This window comes from Cervus canadensis, chromosome 10, assembly GCF_019320065.1.
Source record: "Cervus canadensis isolate Bull #8, Minnesota chromosome 10, ASM1932006v1, whole genome shotgun sequence".
NCBI lineage: Eukaryota > Metazoa > Chordata > Mammalia > Artiodactyla > Cervidae > Cervus > Cervus canadensis.
The window spans coordinates 65,645,625-65,669,306 of NC_057395.1; the positions used below are offsets into that span (position 1 = coordinate 65,645,625).

The 23,682-nt window shown below is 47.6% G+C and overlaps 1 protein-coding gene across 1 annotated transcript in view; it reads right to left on the reverse strand.

Annotated features, from left to right (window-relative positions):
- Nucleotides 1–1,178: 1,178 nt before the first annotated feature.
- TTI1 (TELO2 interacting protein 1) overlaps nt 1,179–23,682 on the reverse strand; it is a 41,017-nt gene continuing 18,513 nt past the window's right edge. Inside the window, exons 4-8 of the mRNA XM_043478748.1 lie at nt 20,919–21,067; nt 17,372–17,512; nt 14,870–15,074; nt 14,491–14,578; nt 1,179–1,917 (exon numbers count right to left, since the gene is read on the reverse strand). Of these exons, the coding sequence (XP_043334683.1) occupies nt 1,734–1,917; nt 14,491–14,578; nt 14,870–15,074; nt 17,372–17,512; nt 20,919–21,067 (767 nt within the window). The 3' untranslated portion in view covers nt 1,179–1,733. The remainder of the gene's footprint in view (nt 1,918–14,490; nt 14,579–14,869; nt 15,075–17,371; nt 17,513–20,918; nt 21,068–23,682) is intronic.

Below are 23,682 nucleotides of genomic sequence, written 5' to 3' on the forward strand. Positions count from 1 at the left end.
GTTGATGAAGGGACGCAAGGCTCTAGCTACAAGCCAGCTGGCGTGGTGGGGCGGGAAGAGCACTGCTCTGCGGTCAGTAATGAATGAGTGGGTCCAGGCGCGACCCACCAGTGGCTGCCAACATCAGAAGAAGAGATCAGACACCATACTCCTCCTGATGGAAGTGAGTGATACCACCCACAGAGGAGTGCTGCCAAAAAATAAAAACAAAAAAACCCTGATCTCTTGTTTTGTCTCATTTATAGGAAATACAGGTGACAGGAGGAGCCTGTGCAATGACCCCCAAGGGGATGTAATCAGTAAATCCGGACTGTGGGAAGTGCTGTAGAATAAATGACCTGTTTCCTTAACAAAAAACTTCCCAGAAAAAGAAAAGAGAGGTGGAGAATCTATAAATTAAGATTTATTAAGGGACATATTGATAATGGCAATGTACACACCTTATTTGCATCCTGATTCAAACACACTGGGAAAATCTGAACACTGACTGAATATAATATTAAAGGACCATTGTTAAATTTTTTAACGCTATTCTGTGGGTTAGTCGCTCAGTCGTGTCCGAGTCTTTACAATCCCATGGACTGCTGCCCCTCAGGCTCCTCTGTCCATGGGATTCTCCAGGCAAGAATACTAGAGTGGGTAGCCATTCCCTCCTCCAGGGGATCTTCCCGACCCAGGGATCAAACCTAGGTCTCTCTCCAGCATTGTGGACAGATTCTTTACCATCTGAGCCACCAGGGAAGCCCCATCTATTCTGGTTGTCCATTAAAAAAAACAACAACAACCAAAAACCAGTTTGGATATGACATCTGGGATTTGCTTCAAAATATGCAGGGGCTGAGTGGGGGCATGGAGGTAACTGGGAAGGGGTAGGATGAAGCAGGGCTGGCCAAGTCCTGACTGGTGCAACTGGGTCACGGCCACAGTAGCCTTCAGTAGACCATTATCCATGACAGACAGTTAAAAAATACTTAAAAGTCATCCAAACAACTACCAGGAGTGTTTGCCTCTGGAGAGGGAAACTAGATGTCTGGGGAAAGAGGATGGGGAGGATGACTTCTCAGTGTTTTGCACCACCTGGATTTTATACCATGACTCTGTATTATCTCTTTACAAACATAAACTCATTTTTAAAAAGTCACCCAATTTAAATAACAAACTTCAAAGTGAGGTCTTGATCATACTTTTCATCCAAGAAGTGCCTTTATTTCATCTTCTTCCAAAGAACAGGTGAGGTTCCATCTCCTTATTTGAGGAGAGGGAGGTGTGTGAGTCGGTGCTGCTGGCCAGGGACCGGAACTCGTGGATGGGTGTCGCTTCCACGTGGTCCTTGAGTGCTCAGAGGACACACACGATGCACAGGCCTCTGCCCCACGTGTCCCCAAGCTCTCGGGTGTGGGTATGTGCATGGGGTGACCTGTGAGGCAGCTGGGGCCGCAGAGATGGTGAGCTAAGGAGTTAAGCCCTTAGAGCTGCCAGACAATGTCATTTGAAAACACCAGGTATGAAACATAAATAACAGTTGGCTGCTTTCCTTCAATCCAATTTCTGAGCAGTTGTGTGATCGATCAATTTATAAATCGATCTGCTGTCTAATCCACCTTGGCAGTCTTCTCCGCTGCCACTGCCCTCGCCAGGGTGGGGTCGGCCCCACGTCCTCATCCTCCTCGGCAGGGGAGGGAAGGGACCTCCTCTGGCGTCCATCTGCCCACCCGGGAAGGGGAGGCGAGGGGTCACTGCAGCTCCGGGAGCAGGCGGAGCACGTTGGCCGAGTACAGGCTCTGCTGCCTGGTGGCACCCCGCAGCTGCACAGGGTGGAGGCTGGGGTGAGGAGGCGTGAACTCCTCCGGGCAGTAAAGTTCGTTCAGGAGGAACCAGGTGGAGTCTGGGTCGACCTTCATCAGGTGGAGGAAAACGCTGTGGAGAGATGGAAAAGGAGTTTGGAGGCATGGGGGGGAGCTTCTGGGCTCCCCGCACCACCAGGGGCTGCGTACTGGGCTATTTGTGAAAAAAACTGATAACTGCATCACTTTGAACAGCAGAACAAAACCCGCTTTAGTTCCAAAGACCATTATGATGGTCCCAAAGTCTAACACAAAGAGAGGTAAAGAGTTTTGTTTCTGTTGACCGAGAGAGAAGCAAAGTAATTAGTCTGAGCAGAACCATATTGATATCAAACAAGCTCTTGGCAAAGAAAGTGGTTAAATTCTTGGCTACAAAGCAGTTTTTAGAAGGAAGGAAGTGGAGAGGGCACACCTCCATTACAGGGTCCTCTCCGCTCACAGGACCAGTCCCGGGCATGGACTCCCTGTCCTGCTTGGGGAGCCTGGGCAAAACCCTCAACTCATGGGCCTCAGGTCCTTACCTCTTCCCTCCAGCAAGCTGCTGAACTCAGTAGTAAGGCCTCTGAGAGCCATGGAATTTCGGTGGACTGGATTCACTCACAAAGAGATTTGAAACAGTTGTTCTCCTGTGGCAGGATCGGCTGAGACCTGCCCTGAGACCTTTAGCAGACGCCAAGTACTGGTCATGAACATACAACACAAACACAGTGGAAGGGCCCAGGCTACCCAGCGCCAGACACCCACCACAGGTGAGGTTCTTGGTCTGAATCGTGGGGTCACATCCCTTGCCTCTTATCTGCTCACATCTCATTTCTAAATGATGCCCAGGGCCATGGCACTGGGCAACCCAGGTGTAAACTTCTTACACTCGGCTGACTCAGCGATGCAGAGTCTGGCTTTTCAGTCTCAGGAAGGGTGAGGCCCTTCCCTAGCTGGGCAGCTCTCTTGCAGCCATCCTGCCCATCTCAGCGTACCACCTGCACAGAGAAGGCGACCTTCCCGACTACTTCACCCAGGTGGTTGCCCCTGACTTTTCCTTCTCAGGACACTCTTCCCAGCATTTGTCAATGGCCTGTTGACTGACCATCTCCCTTCCTTATAGCACAAGCCCCCGAGGCCAGGGATGTCTGTTTGATTCACTGCTGTATCTTGGGTTTTCGGCGTGCACATGGTAAGCACTCAACCAACACTTGATTGAACAGGTGTCATGTTTAATAAGGAAGGGACTTATCACGCTGCTCACTAATGACTTCAGATGGCATCCCTCTCTGAAATAGTTGTCGTTCAATTGCTAACTCATGTCTGATCTTTGCGACCCCATGGACTGCAGCACGCCAGGCTTCCCTGTCCCTCACCATCTCCCGGAGTTTGCTCAAACTCATGTCCATTGAGTTGATGACACCATCCAACCACCTCATCCTCTGTCGTTCCCTTCTCCTCCTGTTCTCAACATTGAAATATTGTTGCTCAGTCACCCAGCCGTGTTCGACTCTTTGCAACCCCATGGATGGCAGCACGCCAGGCCTCCCTGTCCCTCATCTCCCAGAGTTTGTCCAAGTTCATGTCCATTGCACTGGTGATGTCATCCAGCTATCTCATCCTCTGATGCCCTCTTCTTCTGCCCTCAATCTTTCTCAGCATTGGGGTCTTTTACAATCAGCTGGCTGTTTGCATCAGGTGACCAAAATATTGGAGCTGAAATAGCTATATTCTGTAAAATGACCTAAAGAAGAGGTGAATGGCTCACCACCAAGGAAGGATCCACGGATGTCACTAACGGGAGTCACGTCACCACAGACGTCACTAGCTGTGTGATTTATCTTCATCTCAGCGTCCTCATTTCTGAAAACGGGAGATATACTTCACCCAGGGTTCTGCTGGGGTTTAATTGAGAAAACACAGATCTGGCCCTACACAGGGCTGCCCACATGTGACCCCTGTCTACCAGCTAACAGCAGACAGAATCTACCTGATGGATCAAGTTTTATTCTTGATGACCATTCCAAGGAGCCTCTCCCCTACTACTGGGCGTTGGATAGGAACTTAAACAGTTGTGGCGTGCCTGCTCGGTCATGTCCAAAACAGTTGCTAACCAGCGCTAAATTCTGGTTTTTAGTTTTGTTCATCTGTGCCCTTGGGGGACGGGATTCGGGTTTTACTTCAGTGGAGCCAGTTGTGCTTCCTTCCTTGGGTTTAACAGATGTGGGCTCAGGTGGCCGGGGAGACAGGTGGAGGAGGCACTGATTTTCTGACCTGTCTGGTGCCTGAAGTTTTCTTTACTCAGGATAATCTTGAGTTTATAACCTCAGCAGTGGCTGCTGGAGAAGTGATTAGAATATTCTAATTCATTGTTTCCACTTCACCGCAGAAAGGAGATGGGGCCTGCGTAGGAGACAATTTTTGTTTAAAAACAAAAATATCTTTGATAATTAGAGTGGCGAGGGAAGTGATGAAAAAAATGCACCAAAACTGGGAAGCAGATTTCTATTTACACGTGACACAGTTGACAGTTTTCCCTGGTGCCAAAGGCTGTTAGAATGCAAATGATTTCATTTGATTTTTTTTTCTCCCCCTTCAAGAACTGGAACAATTCCTCCAGCAACAGCATGGGTGCACACTCTCAACTTCAAGGAGTATTTTGATCTGGGCGACACCCAGCCAAGTGGTGCTGCAGCCCAGTTCAGTCACCGCTCTGTTCTGCAGTTCATTTTCGGCATCCCTTTTTAACTTGCTAAATGCGGGTGTTGTATTCGTTGGCAGGAAAGGAAAAGGAAGGAAGCCACTCTCTCTGCCCTTCGAGATCCCTAAATAAGACGCTAACAGGGAAGCAAACGAAAAAGCACGTGCAAAGTTCATCTTCTTCTAGAAGGCAGGGTCAAACTCCTGGAAGAATTATTTTGGGTCTCATTCCTGAGCTTCTAAAGTGATAGAATCCCCAGAATGGCAGGTTGGCTATGCTGGTTTCTTCTCTCTGTGGCTGGAAGCAAATTATTTTGCCTCTGTGAACCTGTTTTCCTCTTTCTCCAAAGGAAAATAATCACACTGGCCCCACCCTCCTCACAGGTTTGTTCTGAGACTCTAAGGAGATGAGGTGCAGGAAAACACTTTGAAGTGTATGATGAAAACAACTGTTCCTTCCAGAAAGAGTGTGTGTGTCTGAGGAATAATTATCACTACCAACCCCAGCAGGACTGCCACACCATGGAAAATGCTCAGATGCTCTGAAAAGGGCAGATCATTTGTCTTTTGCTTCAGTCATAATTTCCTTCATATCGACTTGGTAGGGGTCCCAATTCTCAGCCACTGGGGTTGTAATTTTGCCCATTATTTTCAGGAAGAAATAAATGCATTGTTCTTTGCCCTCCACGTGCCTGAGGTCGGGAGCAATTACTGTGCTGCGCAACTATGCCAGGTGGCTGGTAGGCAGAGCTATGCTCTTTGCTTGGCAAAAGACATGCGACCCGCTGAACTCTAAACACTGACAAATTCTGAACCCAGACCCTCGCTCACTTTGAGGCCCGGGGAGCTGAGCCTGAGACCCAGGAGGTGCTGGCTGACTACTCAGAGGCCCAGCTTTGCTCCAACCTCGAGGATCGCCCTGTCCCGGGCTCGGTTCCTGTCCTTCTTGGAGAGAGGGCCCTCAGACAGGGAAGGGCAGAAAGCTGAAGACCTCGAAGGCATCCTTCTGCATAATCGAAAGATGAAAGACAAAGAGGAGACCTCTGTTTTAAGTGATTGGAGTAACTGCCTGGAAAATGTTCCTAATACATCTTGAGACATGGCTGGGATGGCTGGTGAACACGCCAAATGGCCAACTCCATCTTTTTTCAAGCCCAAAGAGAAACACTTTTAAAAAATATATATATGTACACCATTTAACTCCTGCACAAAAATTTCTTTCTCCTTCCCCCAGGCCCAAATCGGTGGCTCCAGGGAGCACAGTTATCAAGAGATTATCTGGTCCCCAGAGTTCCGGGAGGCACTCGGCTGGGCCTCCTGCCTCCGAGTGTCCTGAGGCGAGTGATTATCTCTCAATAACCTGTAGGGCCGTGTAGCTTAAATGATAACTTGACTTTAAAAAATTTAGAACTCGCCGTTAGGCAGTTTCTAAGCAACCTCTGTTTCCATGGCAAAGAAGCCTGGTGTTTATACTGATTTTTCACTTAAAATGCGGTTTTATTGAATTTCACTTCATGCAGGCAGCCATTTCCCTGCACTTCAGCCCTATCTACAGTTGACGGGTATCAGTAAGTACCTAATAAACTCCAGACACCAAACCAACAGAAGCGACTCATTCCTTTCTGATCAATATCAGGTGCTCTGAGTGACAAAGCTGGGGGTGAGGGCGCCTGGGGGGCTGGGAAACGTGCTGCTGGAATCTGGTTGGCTGGGGGTCTGGTCCCGTCTCTGTGTGGTTCACCAAATGTTTACTGGCACCTGGTCCAGCCCAGGGAACTATGTCAGGTGCTGGGATACAAAGATGGGGGGACAAAGGCTCTGGCCTCAGGGTGCCCTGTCTGGTGGGGGAGGACAGATGGACCACAGACACCCACAATGCAACATGAAGAGGGTCAGGCTCAGGTCACGGCTGGGCTGGAGCTGGGGAAGGACTCCTGAGGCGGGGACATGGCAAGTCTTTCCTGGACATCAGTGGGATTGGTTCTAAGCCCCTTCCAGCTCCAACATGCCCCAGCAGTTCTCAAACCTGGGGGCTGGGTCCTGGGCCTGTCCATCCCAAGTAGGGCAGAACCAAAAAGACACCCTTCTGCTGAAGACGTGAATATTATGGAGCGTGTCCTCACCATCTCGTGCTAGACCATGCTGGCTTCAAGGGGAATTCTAGAAAACCGCCAGCCAATCGAGGCTCAGCAAAGCTAAATAAACCGTAACTGAAATTCAGTGCTCCCAGTTCTCCTGGGTGACAGGCTATTCTTTCTCTGTCAATTACTCGCTTGAGGGATCTGCGGCTCCTTGCCTCCTTCTGGATTTATAAAATGCTCTCATGAGCTGTCTGCATAAATGCCAGTGGTAAAGAACTTGCGGCTCTGAGAGGTTTATTTATTTATTTATTTGGGGCGTTGAAAGAAGTTACTCAGGGCGTCTCCTTAGGGACACGACACAGGCTGTCTCTATTTGGGCGCAACTAAATGCAACTGGAGGATAAACTCACTTGTTGGAAAGCAGATACACTGCAAAGTGGTTTTGGCTTCCCTGTGATTCCCTTTCTGGCAGAACAGCCTCCACGCCCTTCTCTTCTCTGGCCACCTCTTCTCCCATGATTCTGTACCTGCTGACTCGGTACATGCTGACGCTACAAGTGAGGCTGTGTGTTTCCTTTTAAATAAACGGATGCTAGGGGTATCCATGTGTCCGAGTCAGCAAAGCAGTGGGGCGATGCTTCTATACTCGGTAATTTACTCTAATGGGTCTCGCTTCATTGGTTAACCAGTATTTCAAGCCTGTCCTTTCTTGCTATTCAATTTAGCTATCTTCCCCTGCACGGAGGCCGTTTTTTTGTTTCTAAATGTTGGAAATGGAGGATTATGACTTGGAGCAACGATTTACTCTCCAAATAAATACCACCAATTGCCTTTGCAGCTATACATACTCGTTCGACTTAACTATATTTACCTGTTCACAGTCATTCATCTATCGATCGCCAACCCGTACACTCATGCAGAGGCTGGTATTAAAAACATTTTAAAATGCAACAGGGACAGGAATTAAAACCATAAACACTAGTGGAAGCTTACGATCCTAATTCAGTCCCTAAAGTACCACAAGACAAAGTATCATAGTTGCAGTGGAATGACTCCATGGCTTTGTGCATATTTAAAAAGATATGGCACTGAGAGGCCCAATCTGTTACCGACAATTCAAAAATAAGCCAGAGCCGAGAAGGGTTTAAATCCCACTGGGGCTGGATTTAAAAGCAGTCCTTCCCATCTGGCCAGCTCTCCCCGCTCCAGGCCCCACCGACAGCCCAGATCCCACGATGGCAATGCTGCTGGGCATGGATCTCAAGTGGCCCTGGCCGTCTGTACTCTCCGGCCGCATGCCAAGTTTCCTGGCCCTCCCTGGAAGATTCATATCCTTGCAGAAAAAGGCATCTTCCTGGTAGCCTACCTGTTTTGCACCTCCTTTCCTGCCACCCTCGAACTCTTTTCCTGCAACCCACGCTTGGGCACCAAGCCAGCAGCCTCCACTGATGGAGCTGTAAGAAACAGCTCTAGGAAATGTGCTTCTGTATTTACTGCAAGGATGTTAGGAGTCATCAGTCACAAAGGTACCTAGTATTCTTCTAAGATGACCCAGGGGGGCACTTTCTCAGGGTTCAGTACCAAGGGGATTCCAGAGAGGGCTGCCTTCTAAAAGCTTTCTGTTCTGACTTCAGTAATGACTGGACATCGCACAGCAGGTGTGTCTCCCTCTCTGCCTCCTGTGTTAGGAAGCCCAGAGCCACGCTGCAGGCTCATCTCTAGCAGAGGTGAAGAGTTCCAAGTCTGTGTTTTACAAATGAACCTCGGACCTGGCTTCACTTTGTTTTCCCTCTTCTTATTTTTCCTTTAAAAAATATCTTCACTTCTTATTTATCTTGTTGCATACATTTTAGTTTGTAAGATGCTCAAGGTCTTTTTTGGAATAAGGAGGAAGTTTAAATAATGATAATGACTACTACTGATTGACTTTTTACTCTGGGCTGACATTTTGTGCTATAGACTAATATACATGTAAATTTGCTAAATCTTTGTAATAATTTTATCATGCAGAAAAAAAAAGATATGCTTATTCTAGTCTTGTAGATGAGGAAACAGACTTTCAGAAGGAAATTAATTTGCCCAAGGTGATACCACTACTAAGCAGTAATGTGAGGCCAACTCTACCGTGGTCTTCACCTTTGAACTCTCAGCACAGTATCTGGCTAATAAGAGACTCTAAAGCATCTTTTGAATAAACACATATACAATAAGACAATTGAGGCCATGTCCCTGGCTACTTCACCTGGCACTGAGATTGTCAACATTCACTCCTGCCTCTTAGGTGTTCAAGACAGACCTCAGACCCTGCAAAGGGATGAAACGACCACTCTGTAGTTGGCCAAGGCTTTTGATATCTGAAATCCACTTGGTGCAGGCTCGATCTCCCATCATGAGCATCATGATTCCCAACCCAGTCCGGCACATGTAAGTGTGCATGCAGGCCCCACACTGGGCTTTACCACTGGGTGGTAGAATGGATGACCCTGGCAGATTATCAGTCACGTGACAACACCGAGAAAGCAGGGGAAGGATTGGTAGCATTTGATTTAATTGGTAGCACAGAGGTCCCTGCCTTCCGATCTGAAACCCAGCAACCTACTTTGTTTGTAATTTGCATGGCAGATGTCTTTTATCTTTGACACCAGGAAATCATGCCTATATCCACACAGTGAACAGCTTCAGATCTGAGTGCATTTTTAGAACAATGAGACTTGAAAAGCAGCGGTGCCTGCCAAAAGATGGATAATAGGAAAGCTAACTACTGGGTCTGGATTTGTCCACTATTAATCAAATGTCAGAAGGGAAAATATTAGGAGTGCCCTCATTTCCATGCTGGGTGTAGTCTGAGGGGGAAACAGCTCAGAAGCCCAAGCTCAAACATACTGCCCACACCATTTAAGGGGGTGAGCTGCTAATTTCAAGCTCAGCTGAACTAACGGATCACCTCTGTGGCTGCTGATCCATTCAAATATAATAAGCCCACATGTGGGTAAAGAGAGGAGTTGGGGCTCTGACGGGGATGAAATGAACAAGCCTCTGCCAGTCTGAGTTCGTCCAGGGTTTGAGGCAGTGGCTGCATCTTTGATGGGCTGAGATCCTACTGCTAGAAAGAGTGCAGGGAAGTCAGTCAGTAAATGAACATTCAATCTTGGTCCTGGCTGCTCACGCAAAAGGGGTAAGGGGAAGGTGGAACAACTAACATGAAAAGGATCTTTCAGGGACTTCCCTGGCGGTCCAGTGGTTAAAATTCTGCACTTCCACTGCAGTGGGCACAGGTTCAATCCCTGGTTCAGGAACTAAGATTCTGCATGCTTCGAGGTGCAGTCAAGATAAATAAATAAAATTTAAAAATACTTTAAGAAAAAGATCCTTCTGAGGTGAATACCCCTGTTTCAGATTTCAGTCAAGATGAAGCAGGCTTCCAACAAAAAATACCATGCCCAAGGGTATACATGTATGTGTTAACATATACCCAACATATCATATATTTGGCACATTTATGTATCTCCCCACGTGGATGATTCCCTGGTGTCTCAGATGGTAAAGAATCTGCCTACAATGCAGGAGACCTTGGTTTGAACTCTAGGTCAGGAAGATTCCCTGGAGAAGGCAATGGCTACCCACTCCAGTATTCTTGCCTGGAGAATTCCATTGACAGAGGAGCCTGGTGGGCTACAGTCTATGGGGTCACAGAAGAGTCGGACACGAATGAACGACTAATGCTTTCCACACGGGTTTGCACACACACATAAATATAACTCCAGAATGGGAGCACCATGAGGGCACAGGCCTCCTCTCTCCTGCTCCCCTCTAGTTTCCATGCCTAGAACAGTGCCAGGCACAGAGTAGCTACTCAGTCAATCAGCAGCATGAATGACCGCTGAGTGGACTCTTACATACTACCACTAAGCATCGGCGTGACATGTCTGGGGGAAGTTGTTATCACCAAACCTGGTTTATGGAGAAAGGAGATAAGGCGCAAGGAAACGAAGTCACCTGCTCAAGGTCGCAGAGCCAGTAAGATGTGAACCTGGGTTTGCCTGCGTCCAGGACTGAAGCCCCGGGCCCGTCTACACAATGTCCAGGAGAGGTAGATGGGGGAGGCTCTCTCCCTTTCCCACCACACGCATCAAGAACCATAGCATCCCGCACCTGCCCAACCAGGAGGTGAACCAGCTGGTCACTACCTGCTGGCACCCTGCACCCCCACCTGGCACCTCAGGGTGACAGGTGGAGTTAGGACTGTGGGGGTGGAAACCGTGCGGCCTGAAAGCATCGTCCCTCCCTTGCTGGGCATGGACTTCCAAGTTTGAAAAAAACAGATATTGCCCAGTTTTTGTTCTCGTTAGCCCTAGGGTAGGAGACTGACTAGATGATGTATGCAAAAGACAGGGAGCCTCAGAGGCTGCTTGGAGAGAGGCCTGAGCAGTGTGGTTTAATGGAGCTGAGTTGAACCAGGTTGAGAGCATGTACTGATTGGAAGGAAAAACACAGAAATTTGGGGGAACGTGTGCTCATCTCAGATTCCTTTCATGTAGGGGAAGGAAAAGCTCCATGGCCAGAAAGGCATAGAACCGCGGAGGTCCACTACATGCCGGGAGGTACCTTAAAGGCCTCTGGGGCCACTGGGGAATTTATGTCAGTTAAGTTCCCCAAGGCTGAGATGGGGGTGTGGCTGATAGAACGTGTTATTTTGTACTCCAGTGCTTATTCTCAGGGACTGGGCCTTATTTATAGCTCGTGACATGCTGACCCCTCCTCCCACACCCCAAACATGGTTTTCTCATTTGTTATCCACTGAAATCATTTAACTAGGTGAACTCTGGGAGAGTTGGTATTTTTTCTTGCACAGCCAGTTAACAGTGACACCTGGTGGTAACAAACAGCAAGATTATACCCCTACTCCTACCACCCACCCCCATGCCCCCCCATCCCGCCCCCTCCCCCCAACCAAGCTGCAAGATTTATGTTCCTCCTTACAAGGCACATTCGCTAGATAAAAGCATTAAACTGGAATGGCATCTCCGTTCTTAGCATTTATGGCCTCGGTTATATCAACCACCCCCTGATCAATTTCCATTTCTAGAGTTTACAGCCGGGATGTAAAAGCCTGCCACAAAGGCTATATTTAATATGACAAATTAAAAAAGCAAACACAGGCTTGGTCATTCTTTGGAGCCAGGAGAAGCAAACAGGAGGAAGGAAAAATCCAACCGTGAATACACGCAAAGGGGAACTTGCCTGGAGCTGCTGAGTCTGTCTCCATCCCCATATGAGGGAGGCCGCCCTGCCGAGGTCTCACCGAACCCCCACCTGCCAGACCTACGGACACAGCTGCTCCTCCACCTTCTTTCTGCATTGGGGTGGGGGGACCCTCAGAGCAGCCACCTGTCCTCCCAGGTTTCCTCACCAGCCCCGCTACAGTCAAAGCGAGCCTGTCACCTGCCCAATGCCAGAAAGTCACTACCCCGGAGGGAGTTGGGGCATCTCTGAACGGCTCTGGTTTGTACTAGTTCTTTTGATTATGGAGCTGAGGCTTGAGTTGTTGTAACCCTCTGGTTACAGAACTCCCCTGTGGGCCCTGGCAAAGAACACACAGCCTTTTCTTCTCCCCTGAGTGGGTAGGGGTGTCACTGACAGTTGTGGGGAGGAACACTGAGAGGCAGGCGTGGAAGCAGGGGGCTGGGGAGAGGCTTCTGCAGGGGATCGGGTAAAGAGATGAGGGTGCCTGGCCCGGCAGCTTGAAGGTAAGGAGAAGCAGACAGTGTTAAGAGAGATATTGCGAGTTAGATAGACAGGCTTCACTTCTGGAATGGATGCGGCGTGTGAAGGAAAGAGGAGAATTAAGGACCAACAACTGGATGGATGTGCGGCCATTTTCTGAGCTGGGGCCTCTGTCTCACTCAGGGACCTCGTTCATTAGTCCCTGGAGGTCTGACTGCTTTCATACTCATTGGCCCACCCTTCTCCCTGTCTTTGCTCTGCAATCAGACTCACAAAGGGACCAGGTTGCCTATGGTCTCAGACTTCTTCTCCCATTTAGAGAGCTTATTAATTTCTGAATCAAGATGCCAAATCAACTCTAGATCAAGGACAAAACAGGTATTTTTTTCCCCTGACTTCAAAATAAGTTTGCAGATGATGCTACGTGAAGCAATCAACCTTGCACTTCCTCCCCACCCGGCAGAAGGAGGTCATCTGACTCAACCCTGAGTGGAATGCGGTGGAGCAAACAAAAGGCAAGGCAGTCAGGCCGGCTGGCAGCAACCTCCTCCTGCCCTACCCGCCTCCTCCTGAGGCACCTGGAATTCCAACTCAAGAGTCAGCAAGGTCCAGTTTGGGTTTGATTGTTTTCAATGGCAAAAAAAAAAAAAAGAAAAGAAAAAGAAAATTAGAAATGAAAAGATAATGAATTGTGAATATTAGCCTGTTTGATGGGTCTGAATTTGAAGGACAGCTATGGGGAGGGTGGAGGAAAAGTAGAATGAGACGGGAGATGAGAAAAACCATATCTTTCAGACTCTCGATCGTAATAGACACCCAGAAGAATCTGCTTCCAGATGGATTCGTCATGTTCGTGAGTTGTACTTTAAATCAGAGCACAATTAGCTTCAGGGACTCTGCCTGGGGGAGGACGATTTTCATCTTTAAGGAACGAGAATGTCTGGGGACAAGTAGCTGGTTGAGATGCACCCCTGTGCTCGAGAAACCATGACTGATTCTGGGCCTAGAGGATGTGACAGGTAAGGGACAGAAAGAAAAAAGGGAACTGGGGAAATCAAGAGCAGAAAACTGCAAAGGATAATAAATCAATTCGAAGAGATATTTCCATCACTCCCAGAGAGTGCAAGGTTTATAAGGGAGCAAGTGGGCTTTCCTCACTCACAGAGAGCAGCCTTCCAGCCCTTCAGGGAGAGAGATGACGCTGACCGCACCAAGGAGCTGATGGAGTGGGAGGGGCTGTTTCTTTGCCTGGGGAGGTGGAACTCTAAGGCCCAGGGCAGGCGGCAGGGCCAGACAGATCGGCCAGCTTTCGCCTCCACTGCAGACAACCAAGGATGGCAGTTCCAGGGCGCAGGCTGCTGCCGGCTAGAAGGAGGGCTCGGGACAGGGGGGTCAGGGTGCACTGTGGGTCTCAAGTCAGGGGAAGGCTGCGGTGCTCAGTTATAGCTTTTGCCGAATATTCCTTAGGACTCTAGGCACCAGACACAGGTTCTTCCGTTAGAGGTGGTAGAGCTATTCTTCAATAAGCAAATCTCTAAGAAATGAGAATCACATAATTTCAGAGTTGAAAAGGCCCTTTAAATCATTAGTCTAGGGGTTTTGAATGATTCTTGGTTCACAGGCTCCTATTACATATCAGATGAGTGATGTAGACTCCGTCTAGAAAAAGACATGTACGTGTCTGCTTGCACACACACACACACACACACACACATACACAGTGCTGCAGACGATTTGTGAGGGTCCGTGGCACCTGAAGACCATTAAGACATTCTGTGGAGCCAAGGTTTGCTGGATCAATAACCCAATGCTTTTGCTTGGCGAGTGGGGAAGCTGAGAGAGAGGTGCCAGGGTCACCAGAAGAGGAGGGCTGGAAGCCAGTCACCCTCTGCCTGCTCCCCTCCAGGACACTGTCTTTATGCTTTTGGCCCCTTTGGAACTGTTGCTGACGCTGCAGCAGCAGAAAAGGTTACTTTCAAAGAGAAAGGCGTCTAGTCAAAATGCCATCTCTGGATGTTGGCACAGTTAAAGAACCCATCTTAACCTGGCGAGGAGAGAGAGAAGAGAAAGGAGCAGAGATGCCTCCACTCTGCTCGCCATTAGCAAATCATCCATAATTTAGGACAAACGTAAAAGAGATGCGGGTGATCAAGCAGACGTACCTCCTGGCCGCCTCTTGTAATTTCACGGGCTGCTTGGCACTGAGGTAAATCAAGCAGGCATCCGCCACTGTATTCAGGTCACCCTCACCTGCAGAGAGGAAAAACAAAACAAGCGCTGGCCCTCAGACTTCACCGGGGATGAGCAGTAACCCACTGCTGTTGGACGAAACTGGAACAGCTCGGCAAGATGCATGGGCTCTGTACTCCATCCCCAAGTCAGAAAACACAGCAAGGTAAATGGATAAATGAGGCTGAAGTGAGATGAAAGGATGTGCACAGGAAGGGAGATGAGGGGAGCAGGGCCAAGTAAAGAGGGCAACAGAGGGGGTGAGACAGAGAGGATGGGGTGTGGGTCCAGGCGAAACTGGCTGGTACCTACCGAGGTCCAGTCTCTCACAGAGGGGGCCCAGGCCTTGTAAGACGGCCAGCTGCAACTTGAAGGCCAGCGTGTGGGAGTAAACTGGTCCAGCTCTGGCACTGACGGGAGCCTGGCTAACTAAAGAGCCAGCCAGCTTTGGCAAGACATCTTTGCAGAACCGGCTCCTTAGAAAATCGCCACACTTGCCTCCCAGGGTACGCAAAACCTGCGGAAACAGTCCCCAACCCACTGACTGAACATCGCGAAGGCAGCAAGAGTGCTTAAGAGAATGTTTGGTAATTCAATTTCATCTCAGTCTCTGCTTGGAAAAAAAAAAAATAGAATTATTGCTGTTAATTCCTTGCCCACGGTTTGTGATTCTGACAGTTATGAATTCGGAGGTCTCTGTTCCTGAGGCATGGCTGCTTCTATCCATAAATACAGATTACGTGGAGAATAATTCAAAGGAATCTTGGGTTGGATGAATAATTTGGTTAATACCTGGATTTTCCTCCCTTTTTTGTTAAAAAAAAAAAACCCCAAGAGCTTAAAGCAGTTCACATAGATCATTTCTTGAATCTTCCTAACAGCCCTTGAAGGAAAGACTTGGGCTTTTTAACTCTAGCTGGCTGAACACACACAAACAGGCCCCGGAGCCCAGGCCCAGCTCAGCTGCTGCCATGTGCAGGCGTCGGGAGGGCAGTGACTGGCTGAGGTCCTTGGCTGGGTCTGGGCAGGGACCCCGGTGGGCAGAGCTGAGTCAGAGTTCCTTCTGTTCCCTGGCACAATCTCTTATGTACATCCTCCTCATTCCAACTTGCACAACAGGCAGTCTCTTTGCATGTCTCGTTTTAAACTTTCTCTAGCAGAACATATTGAAACGTTTTGCCCCACTGCACAGGACTGACTGTACAGGATAATAAGAATTTCTTTAAAAATTGGTAAGCAAGGCATATCCAGCACCGAGAGCACTTGCCGACTTCGTAGAGAATGAGGCACTTATTTCAGGGCCCTCAGCTGGGCTGCACAAGGCCTGACGGAGCTCAAGGGTCGCCAGTGGGAAAGCGGGCTCAGTTACAGTGCATACACCTTTATATTTTTTCGTTTTTCCACACTTGCTGTCATTTCAGATAACCTATTAATTTTCTTAAAGGAAACAGCACAGATGAGTACGATTTGAGCAAGACCTCCTTCCTCCTCCCTTCCCCTAACTTCCCTTCTTCCCTCTCTCTTTCTCTCCCCACCCCGCCCCACCGTCAACACACGTGTGTCACTTTGCACATTTTGCTTTTGAAAATACGTTAACAATTTTGTATGTTGTCAATGTAAGCTTGCATTTTGGTCCAGTATATGTTGAAGAATCTTACAGAAACAATATATTTTTGCCAAGTATATCAGTTGCATCCCTGGCTTCATTTTATATCCCTACACATCTTTTTTTCTTTGCCTTATCTTGCTCACCCACTTCTAATTTATGTTAGCTTGCCACGATAAATGTATCTCTGTAAGCTGCCTTAAGTGCTTTTTAGAACAAGGAAGAATATAAATAAATAAGCCAAAATATGTGTGCTAACATACGCCAAACTAAGTCAGGGAGAATAATACCATGCATACACAGAGGGCTTTTACCTTTTCAAAGCATTTCACCAAATAGTCTAATTTTATCCTCGACAATAACAACTATGAGAAAGGTGGGCTAGGTGGCCATGAGCTTTGTCCAGAGTTGCCCACCTGGATAGAGGGTGCCCACTGCTAGCCTGCAGACCCTTGGCCTCTTCACCTTGACTCTTTGTGCCATGCACAGAACGTGGGCATGAACTCACAGATTCAGGTTCTATCACTTACTATCTGTGTGATCTTTGTTTTGATTTTTGACTGTGCTGGGTCTTTACTGCTGTGTGAGGGCTTTCTCTAGTTGTGGTGAGCGGCGGGCTACTCTCTAGTTGTGGTGTGTGGGCTTCTCATTGTGGCGGCTCCTCTTGTGCAGCGGTGGGCCCTAGAGTGTGGGTTCAGTAGTTGTGGCGCACAGGCTTAGCTACCCTGAGGTATGTGGGATCATCCGGGGCCAGGAATTGAACCTGTGTCTCCTGCATTGGCAGGCAGATTCTTAACCACTGGACCACCAGGGAAGTCCCCAGCTGTGTGATCTTGAGAAAGTTCCTCAACATCTCTGGGCTTGTTTCCTGCTCTGTCAAAGATGGGGATGTTAGTCTCTTCCTTGCAAGGGTGTTGTAAGATGAGCTCACACGTGGAGAATTGCCAAGCATGCTGCCTGGGGCACAGGAGGTGCTCACTGGATCTTGGTGGCCCTTTCATCTACTAGCTCACTCATTCTGCTTCAAATTCAAAAGGAAACTTTCATTTTTTTTTTCTCTGTGCTTTTCTTATTTTTCTGTACTTTCTTCAAGGTATAGTAGGTCACATCAGATAAAAGGAGAACCAATCCCCCCAAAACACTGCTGAGCTTCCAGCTTCCATCCCCCAATCCCTGTGACTGACGGCAGCGGGGCACCGGTGCGGTACCTTGAAGGCTCTGAGCACCGCCAGGGGGTCATCGTTGGTGAGTCGGTGCACGAGCGAGGGCCAGGCCCGATGAGCCAAGGGAAGCAGCTGGTTCTTGTGGGACTGCAGAACAACCACACACAGATCCAGCACATCCAGGACCTGAAAGGGAAGAGGACGTGATTGCAGCAGACCGTAAAGGCTTGAAACCAAATACCTGAGATCAAGTCGCCACTTAAGAAGAATCAAGCTTACACACTCATGAGTTCCTGACTACATGCCAAGCTTACTGGTGAGGTACACTGGGTGGGAGGCACACAGGGACAAAATACGTATGTTCAAAATACATGTTTCCTTGTCTTCATGGGGGGCTTATGGTCAACTGGGGAAAGATCCAAGGTCTTAGACCTTAGCTAAGATCCAAGGTCTTAGACCTTAGCTAAGACAAATAAAGGGATGAATGATTGCCAATTGTGACGAGTGCTACGAAGGACAAAGTCAAGGGAGAAATGCAAAGACACTAAAGGGAGGGATCTACATCATACAAACTGCTGGGAGGGCTGCTGGGCCGGCTTCCTCCTCTGTCAAAAGAGGGGATGTCAGTATCTTCCTTGCAAGGTTGCTGTAAGGAGATGAGCAAGGCAGAAACAAGGTAGTAACTTCCACAAGGAGGCATAAAGGATGAGCAGGAGCTAGTCACATAAAAAGCGGAAGAGTTGGGACTTCCCTGGTGGTCCAGTGGCCAAGGCTCAGCACTCCCAATGCAGGGTGCTTGGGTTTGATGCCTGGTCAGGAAACTAGATCTTACATGATATAACAAAGATCTCGCATGCAGCAACTAAGACCCAGTACACCCAAATAAATGCATAAATAAAAAGAAACTAGAGCAGGGCAGCATGGAGCGTGACAGAGGAGGGGTAAGATGGGGCTGGACCATGGAGGCATCATGTTAAGACTTTTTTATCTGGTACTAAATGCGGTGGGGAGCCAGGGGAATGTTCAGGAACATGATATGATACAATTCATGTTTTAAAAAGGTCACTCTGGCTGTTGAGTGGAGAGGGGACTTGAAGTGGGAGTGAGAAGTGAGGAGGCACTGGAGGAAGCTAAGACATACATCCACTTGGGTGGCGTGGGGGTGGAGTCACGCGGCCACATGGTGGAGACAGAGGCAGGGATGTGAAGCGTTTGAGATCTGTTTTGGAGATGAAATGGCTTAAATTGCTGAAGGACTTGCTCTTTGGGGAAGTGAAGAGAAGTATTAAAAAGAGCTGCTTGGATTCAGGCTTAGCAACTGAATAGATGCAGGTGCAGCTTTATGAGACAGGAACAGGGGAGGAGGAAAAAGCTGGGAGGGAAGAGGGAGATCGGGTTCTGTTACCTCTAAGCAGAGATCAAGTAGGCAGCTGGGACACAGGTCGACCTCACAAGAGAGGTCTGGGATAGCCTAGATGTCAATTTGGTTTTTTTACCTTTTCTGAAAATATGTCTCCTGATCTCTCAGGTCTCAAAGTTCACTGAAGACAGACGGCCTGCTCAGGGCCACAGGCAGCGGTCGCCGTGATGACCAGGGCAGGCTTCCCCCCAGCAGAGAGGAGACGAGGGCACACATGTGAGTCAGGAAGACAGAGTGAGGTCTGCAGGAAACCCAGATTGGATGCCTAGGATGTGCTGGTCATAGGAGGATTGGAACAGAAACAGAGAACAAAACAGGCCCTGCCCTTGAGGGCCGAATAGTTAGGGGAAGAAGAAAAACCTCAGGAGAGCAGGGTAGTACGCAGGGGGAAATGGCTTTGGGATCGCTGACTGGCTTTGGATGTGTGTTCTGTCACTAACTGGGCAAGTTACATCATATGTCATTGACTCAAAGATGCAGGTTTTCCCCCTTCTGCCTGGAATGTTCTTCCTCTCCCTTTTGCCCCTGCAGGGCTGGTTCCTTCTCATCCTATAAGCTTAAACGTCACCCAAAAAACTGCTCTAAATTGGAACATAAGCTCCCTCTTATTCAACAGGCCATGGGAAGAGTAGGTTCCCAAATACCTTTACTGCAGGTGTGAATTTTCTATCACAGAACCTCTTACTATCTTCACAGCATTTCCTCCACGTACATGTGTGTATTTGTGCATCACCTCTTTCCCCTCGAGACACAGAAAGTTCCATGAAGACAGGGATCGTGTCTGCTTCATTTCCTTCTACATACCCTCTGCCTGATCTGTAGCAGTCCTCAATAAGCGCTGAGTGAATAAGTGAATGAGTATAAATGCCACACCTCATGCTGTTTTTTCTTTATAGCAAATAACTCAGTGAGGTAGGTACTATCATGTCTACTTTACAGATGAACCAGAAGATGCTCAAAAAGGTACACTGATCTACTCCAGGTGACGTGAGGGACAGAGCCAGGATTTGAACTTGGGTATGTCGATCTGATTCCAGTGCTGACGCTCTCCATAGCTACAGTGGTTACATGACTGCTGGGCTTCCCTTGTGGCTCAGCTGGTAGAGAATCCGCCTGCAATGCGGGAGACCTGGGTTCATTTCCTGGATTGGGAAGATCCCTTGGAGAAGGGAAAGGCTACCCTCTCCAGTATTCTGGCCTGGAGAATTCCATGGACTATATAAGCCATGGGGTCACAAAGAGTCTGACATGACTGAGCAACTTTCACTTTCATACATGGCTGCTACAAAGTGTCCAGAAGAGGGAAGACACTTTGTTAATGTATCAACCAGACACCACTTAACAAAAGGCACCTGAAAAGTAACTCTTGAATGGAACAGAAAATACTAAGAAGTAAGTATCTCTGGGAAGACTAAACAAGTCCCACAAAACCCAGATGATGAAGTTTGAAGTAATCTGTGGGCCAGAGTTTCCCAGCCCACTGTCCCTAGTCAGGGTGAAGTGCTCTCATCACTATCAGTAATTCATGGAGGCGGCTGTGTTTCTCACTCCTGCTTGGGGGTATGGAGGAGTGGGTCAGGCTGTGCTTTCCTGTGGGTGTCAGATCTGCCCCCAGATGATCTGAAAGCTCCCCCCATGCTCACCCTGCCCCCACCCCCCTGGCCTATTATTGGAATCACTACTGTATAGTTTAAGTCCTTGCTGATGGGGAGGCTGCTTCAGAAACTGCCTGCAAGCGAGGATGTAAGATTAAGAAAAGTGTTGATGCTTGGCCTAGGATGAGAATGGAAGCGGAAACAGAGATAAGGGCTACAGACAGGCTTAGAAGAATGACCACTTTAAAGTATTAAAACCTGTGTCCCGCATTAAGTCAGCACAGAAAATGATATCCTTCCTAAAGCATGTGACTTTTTTTTTTCCCTTGGAGACGCGATGACTCTGAAACTTTGTGCTTTTTAATTCCATCAAGGGGACTCGGCTCCCTTTTGGCATCTGGGTCGATACAGAAAGACTAAGATGGTATCCCACAGATAAATTCCTCCTGAGGCCTTCTCTTGGCCACCGCACATGCACCGGAGATAAGGGCGGCTCCTGCTCACCCTGCAGTCACTGCCCGCAGACCAAACCTCATCCCGCTGCTCTGGGAACGCAGGGGTAGGGCTGCACACTGACCTTCAAGCGGATTTTCAGGCTTTTATCTGACATCAGGTGGATGCAGCGCTCCATCACGTCTGTGGCTATTTGGATCTGCACTGGCAGTGGTGGCTCCACGTGGGGACCGGTGTCATCCGCCTCCACTTCGGGAGGGTCTGACTGCTCCTCTGGAAAAACAGCATAACTGGGGGCAGTGTTTTCTGAGAGATGCTGCAGCTCAACTTAACCTCCTAACCTCAGATCTGGAGTAAGACTTTAGAGGGAAAATGTCAAGGAACTGATCCCAAGGAAACCATGTAAAAAAGGTGGGTCAAGCTCGAGTCAAGATATTCACCAAAGCATTACCTCTAACAGCTAAAAACTGGGGGGAAACCATCCATGTCCACTGTAGGGGGATGGTTATATAAACCATGGTATGATCCATAGAATGAATGGCATGTTATGAAGGCCTGAAAATTTGTGTTTATCAAGGGCTATGAAATAACATTGTGTTAAAAAGAGAAAAGCAGGAAACAAAATTGCATATACAGTGTGAGTGCTATTATATAAAGTTTTATATAAAGACAGGAGGAAGTACAAAATATTAACAGAGATGGGGGCACGAGATAATGATTCTTATTTTTTCCCTATACTGTTAGCCTTTTCTAAGTTGCCATTCATAAATATTTAAAATAAAAACATAAGAGGGCAAGGTTCTAATTGGGAGCCCTGAGGCTGGGCAGTTCCCTGGTGGGCCTCTGGCCCTTTTTCTATTTCCTCTCCTTTTGACTAAGGGGGTACATGTCTGTCTTCTTTACCAGCCTGAAAGCTCTTTTGAGGGCCAAGATCAAGCCTTGTACATCCTGGTATGAGAGATAACACCAGGGCAGCTTGGTGCAATATACAATGATGGGGTTTGATCAGAGGACTAGTCTTGCCTCCACATCCTACTAGCAACTCCTCTCACCGCATGTTACCTCATCTGAAAAAAATGGGGATAAAGCATGTATATCTCATTGGCTTGTTGAGAGAATTAAATGAGATGAATGTCACCAGTTATTTATTTATTTTCACTGCCTGGAGTGATACATTGCATGAGATAAGTGTAAGTTTGTAAATTAAAACAAAAACACTTGAGTAGCGTGAAACCCAGGCCAAAATTCCTCCCCTGAAATTCTTCCTCCCTCTGCTTATAGCCTCTATCCTACCACCCCCTCCCCCCAATCCTCAATATCAGCTGTGCTCATTTCCATGGAGCTCAGTATTGCTCCCCTAACTTTCTTCCATTTCAGTTTCCTCTGCTGGAAAAACAGAATCTTAAGAGTCCACATCTGTCTCTAACAATGCTGAAAAGATAAAGGAAAATGTGTTTATAGGATGCTTGGATTTCCTGGCAAAAGGGGCCTCAGATACCCATGGTGCACTTATGGCTAAAACAAAAAACCCATGTCAAACCACTATCAATCTAAACATTCCTTATAATGCCAAGCGTGTGGTGTGTACTTGATGAGTGATAATGATAAGCACAAGGCTGTACTCTGCTTCTGGAGGAGGACTGGTTGTTTGAAATTCACCTACTGTGGAATGCTATTTGAGAGCTGTGGATTCTTGCTATTGTAAGAAAGATTTGATTCATTTACTCTGCTCCTGGCGAACATCAACTAAAACCAGAAGTTCCTAATCACGAAAGAATGGATTCAGGGACGATGCTAGAATTTCAAATAGGAATGGCCAATCTGGATTACCAGGGATCAAGATGCCTCTTTTTCATGGTGCAAGGGGTGCAGTTTACAAGGATTGGGTTGGCTCCAGAAACAAAATGGAGGCGAAAAAGCTGGATAGATTTCTGATCAGAAAAGTCTGTTTCTGGAGAGAAAAACAACTCAGCTCTGCATAAATTTTTACTTGGTTGTGATGCTTCCCTGCTATTTAGAAGGAATTTGTTGTAGTTAGCTGCACTGAACTACTATTTCCTGTTATCCTGAAAAAAATATTGGCTTCGGTTCACCAGAGCCTCAGAGTAGAGACTGCCAAAAAAAAAGAGAGAAATCTGCTCAACTCCAACCTAACAAACTAATTTGGGACTCAGTTCGATTTAGGATAGTTCTGAGACCACCAAGCTCATTATGACTTGGCATTTTACGTTTGCAGAGGAGATTCTAATAATTTATTAATCCTTCCGTGACCTGAAGCTCCAGATTGAGCTTGTGAATAAAACAACAGGCCAGAGTTTCAACTAGCCTAAACTCCCTTCTCCTTTATCATATCTGTTGGTAAGAAAAACACTGGAATCTCCTCCTACCAATAAATAAAATAAATGGACAAAGTATATGAAAAGATAATGGGCGTAAGGAAAGAAAAAACTGTTAGGAAAGATGCGTGCAGAAAGATGTTTGACCTCTCTAGTGATCAAAGACATGCAAAGTGAAATAACCAGAACTAGTGAGAAGTAAAACTGGTGACAGCCGTTGTTGGCAAGGCTGTGGTGAAACCAGTATTAATCCTGGACTGCTGAAGGGAAGGCATAAATTGACACAACCTTTTTGGAAGGCAATTCGGCAGGCGTAAAATAATGTTCATATCCTTGACCTAGAAATCCCACTTCTGGGATTTATAAAGAAATATGCAAAAGGAAGGAAAAGGTCATATGCACAGAATCATACACTGCAGCACTGTTTATCAGAGTGGAAAGCTAGAAGCAACCTAAACTTCCCACAGGGGAATGGATGCTTAGTAGCAGCTATTAAAACATTAATTATGAAAACTCCATAGCAACGTGAAGAGCTCCTTCTTATATAACTAA